General features: G+C 41.6%; 1 protein-coding gene across 1 annotated transcript; it reads left to right on the top strand.

The window, feature by feature from the left end:
- Positions 1-571: 571 nt before the first annotated feature.
- LOC116033173 lies at positions 572-1,883 on the top strand. The gene is made up of 3 exons (XM_031275933.1): positions 572-1,000; positions 1,078-1,451; positions 1,601-1,883. Exons 1-3 carry the CDS (start codon positions 572-574, stop codon positions 1,881-1,883), a joined length of 1,086 nt encoding a protein of 361 aa, XP_031131793.1.
- Positions 1,884-3,305: the final 1,422 nt, after the last annotated feature.

The following is a 3,305-nucleotide window of genomic DNA, read 5'->3' as shown; positions in this document are numbered from 1 at the left end:
TAGACTCTAGGAAAGTGAGTGTGTGCGCGATAGCAGCCTCTCACGAGTCCAACTCATCTACATCTCCGCCCTCCATCCGAAAGGATAAGGTCCGAGAGGAGTGGTAGGCATGGTGTTCGATAAAATGCCTCAACCGAATGAGGATTGAGAGTCCAAGTGTGACGTCACTTGGTATTCATACCGTGACTCCCGAGTTCATTGCCGAAACTCATTTCCACATTCCCTATGGATAATCAATCATTTGGACAAACTAAGTCACACACCTCTTTGTTCTTTTCAGTTTGTTTAGTTTAAATACACCCTTGCAACCCCCAAATCTATGACCCAAGTGTTCCTTAGTAATCCTTGCAACTCTTGTCTTTTAACCTCCTAAATGCCAACACTAATTCGCTCCAATTTGTCATCCTTGGTGGGAAGGGATGTCTTGGATTTTATGTTAAATTGTCTCTATTCTTGCTCTTTCGCTGATGGTATAAATGATACCAATGTTGTCCTAATACCTAAGAAGGTAGCCCCCGAATCAGTGTTTGATCTTAGGCATATTACTTTGTGTAATGTTGTCTATAAGATAATGGCAAAGATGATTTCTAATAGGATGAAGTCTATGTTGGGTGGTCTAATCTCTGAATCCCAAAGCGCGTTTATTCCTGATAGGCTTAAAATGGACAACAATTTAGTAGCTGCAGAGGTGGGTCATTTTTTAAATATAAAGCAGTGTGGTTTGGTTGGTTGGGGTGCATTAAAGTTGGATATGGCTAAGGCATATGATCGTATGGAGTGGTCCTTCTTGCGGGGAATGCTGTTGGCGCTGGCGTTTGCCCCTTGGTGGGTTGATTTGATTATGATTTGTGTTACCTCTGTGTCCTATAATATCCTTGTTAATGGTGAGAATGGTGGCCAAGTTCTTCCCACCCGTGGTTTGAGACAGGATGATCTCCTTTCTCCCTACTTGTTTATTATCTGTGCAGAAGGGTTATCTTTGTTGTTGCAACAGTCTCAGGTTAATGGTTCTATCCATGGTTGTAAAGTGGCTAGACGTGCTCCCCCTATTTCTCATTTATTCTTTGCTGATGATAGCCTGTTGTCACTAAGCATTGCCTATTTGTTTATGAGGGATTTTCTGGTCAGGCAGTTAATTTCCAAAAATCAAGTGTCTGTTTTAGTAGGAATACAATGGAGTCTAGTAGGGAGGAAGTGGCACAGGTTCTAGGGGTTTCACGGGCGAGCAATTTTGAAAAATATTTGGGGTTACCTTCTTTCGTGGGGAAAAATAAGAAACTTGTATTTTCTTATATTGAGGACAAGTTTAGACAGCGAGTGGGTTCCTGGAATAAGAAGTTCCTGTCTCAGGCTGGTAGGGAGATTCTCTTGAGAAGTGTGGCACAGGCAATGCCTACTTTTTCTATGAGTGTGTTCTTATTACCTGATTCATTATGTTTGGCTCTTGAGAGGTTAATCTGGCAATGCTGGGTAAGCAAGCCTGGCGGTTTCTAACTAACCCTCATTCTTTGGTGGCTAGAGTCTATAAGGCCAGGTATTTTCCAAACTCTTCTTTTATTGATGCTTTTGTGGGTCATTGTCCAAGTTTCTATTGCTGAAGTATCATGGCTGCTCATGATCTAGTGTGTGGTGGCATAAGGCGTAAAATTGGTGATGGGACTACTACTTTGATTTGGGGCCACCCATGGTTGCCTAATGAGCCAAACCCAATGGTTCAGACTCCTATGCATCGGGCTTTGCATGGCTCTAAGGTTTCGGGGCTGATTAATAGAACTTCTGGAACGTGGGACATGTCTATCCTTAGTGATTTATTTTGTGCTGCAGATGTTGACCGCATAGCCAGGGTTCCTGTTAGCCCATCCTATATGGATTCTTGGTATTAGCCTAGGGACATAAGGGGATACTACACAGTAAAGAGTGGTTACAGGATCATGGTAGGAGATTTTGAGTTGCAAGCTGGCTTAGATAAATGGATTTCTGTGTGGAAAATCAAGGTCCCACCAAAGTGGAAGACTTTTTTGTGGAGAGCTCTGATGAAATCCTTCCTACCATCTCAAATTTGATTGAAAAGATGGTAGATATAGATCCTATGTGCCCTATGTGTGGTCTTGGTCATGAGGATGTTATGCATGCACTATACTTGTGTGATTTTTCCCAATTAGTTTGGCATGAGTCCCACATACCCTTACCATTGCCTAGTGCGGTTCACACCCATTTCCCTTTGTGGTTTAGTGTAGTAATGAATTGTTTATCTCCAGAGTTTGTTGAGCTGGTTGTGGCTGTTTTGCAGCATATTCGGAACGCACGGAATATGGTGGTTTGGGACGTGGCACTTCCGCGCCTATCGCGTGTATGGCTTACAGCATCACATGCGATTTCTTCATGGCGGTAGGTGCATGGGCAGGAGCACTCCAGGCAGCAGCCTACTCTCTCCCAGCATGAGGCAGTGGTGTCACAACTCCCCAAGTGCTATTTTGATGCTAGTTTCAACCCCACGACAAAGCAGGCAGCGTACGGAGCAGTCATCTTCTCATCGGAGGGCCTATTTGTGGCTGCTACGAACGGTCATCTCACGAGTTGTTTCTCCACGCTTATGGTTGAATCGTTGGTTTGCAAAGAGGCTTTATCTTGGCTCAAGGATCGTAGTTTTCTTTCAGTTCAGATTTACACGGATTGCTCGAATCTTCACCGCTAGTTGTCTGTTGTGCAAGTTAATCTCCTCTCATATCTCAGCTTTTCGGTTGATAGTTGTAGAGCTTTAATGTCTTCATTTATTCGTTGTTATTCCAATTTTGTCTCGAGGTCTTGCAATGTAATAGCTCATACACTAGCAGTTTCGGCTCATGCTCAGACCTCTTTGTTATTTTGAGATTCTGTCCATCCTGACTTTTTTTTAGTCTTATTATAAGTATACACCATTTGGTTTGCTTTCAAAAAAACAAAGTCACATTGTGATAAGAAATGGGGATAATATATGTCATAGATAAAAAAAAAAATTTATTCTCAATGGGGCTATTTCTGCCTATTTATTGCATACATGGGTTTATGGCCCATTATTGCCATAATTCCATTATTAATATTGGAATATCGATTATGTTAAGAAGGCAAGGTCTTTATGTTTTTTTTTTCACATTGCCTAATTTTGATTAATTGCAATTTTATCTAATACAAATATGTGATATTTTTTGCTATCCCTGCCAATTTGAAATTTGTGAAAAAGCGACTTTGGCAATTACCAACATCATATAACGACCAGTGATGGCCATATAATTGTCAGACAAACATACTGAAGATGCGAGATAAGT

This window comes from Ipomoea triloba, chromosome 10, assembly GCF_003576645.1.
Source record: "Ipomoea triloba cultivar NCNSP0323 chromosome 10, ASM357664v1".
Taxonomy (NCBI): Eukaryota; Viridiplantae; Streptophyta; class Magnoliopsida; order Solanales; family Convolvulaceae; genus Ipomoea; species Ipomoea triloba.
The sequence above is the reverse complement of the archived record's forward strand: the minus strand, read 5'-3'. Positions and strand labels throughout refer to the sequence as shown.

Excerpts from the sequence above, each read along its gene's own strand:
- LOC116033173 (XM_031275933.1), top strand. The coding sequence starts at position 572 with ATGGCAAAGATGATTTCTAATAGGATGAAGTCTATGTTGGGTGGTCTA. Across the intron at positions 1,001-1,077 it reads TGTTGTTGCAACAGTCTCAG|CCTGTTGTCACTAAGCATTG; the intron begins GTTAATGGTTCT and ends TGCTGATGATAG. Across the intron at positions 1,452-1,600 it reads TTATGTTTGGCTCTTGAGAG|TATCATGGCTGCTCATGATC; the intron begins GTTAATCTGGCA and ends CTATTGCTGAAG.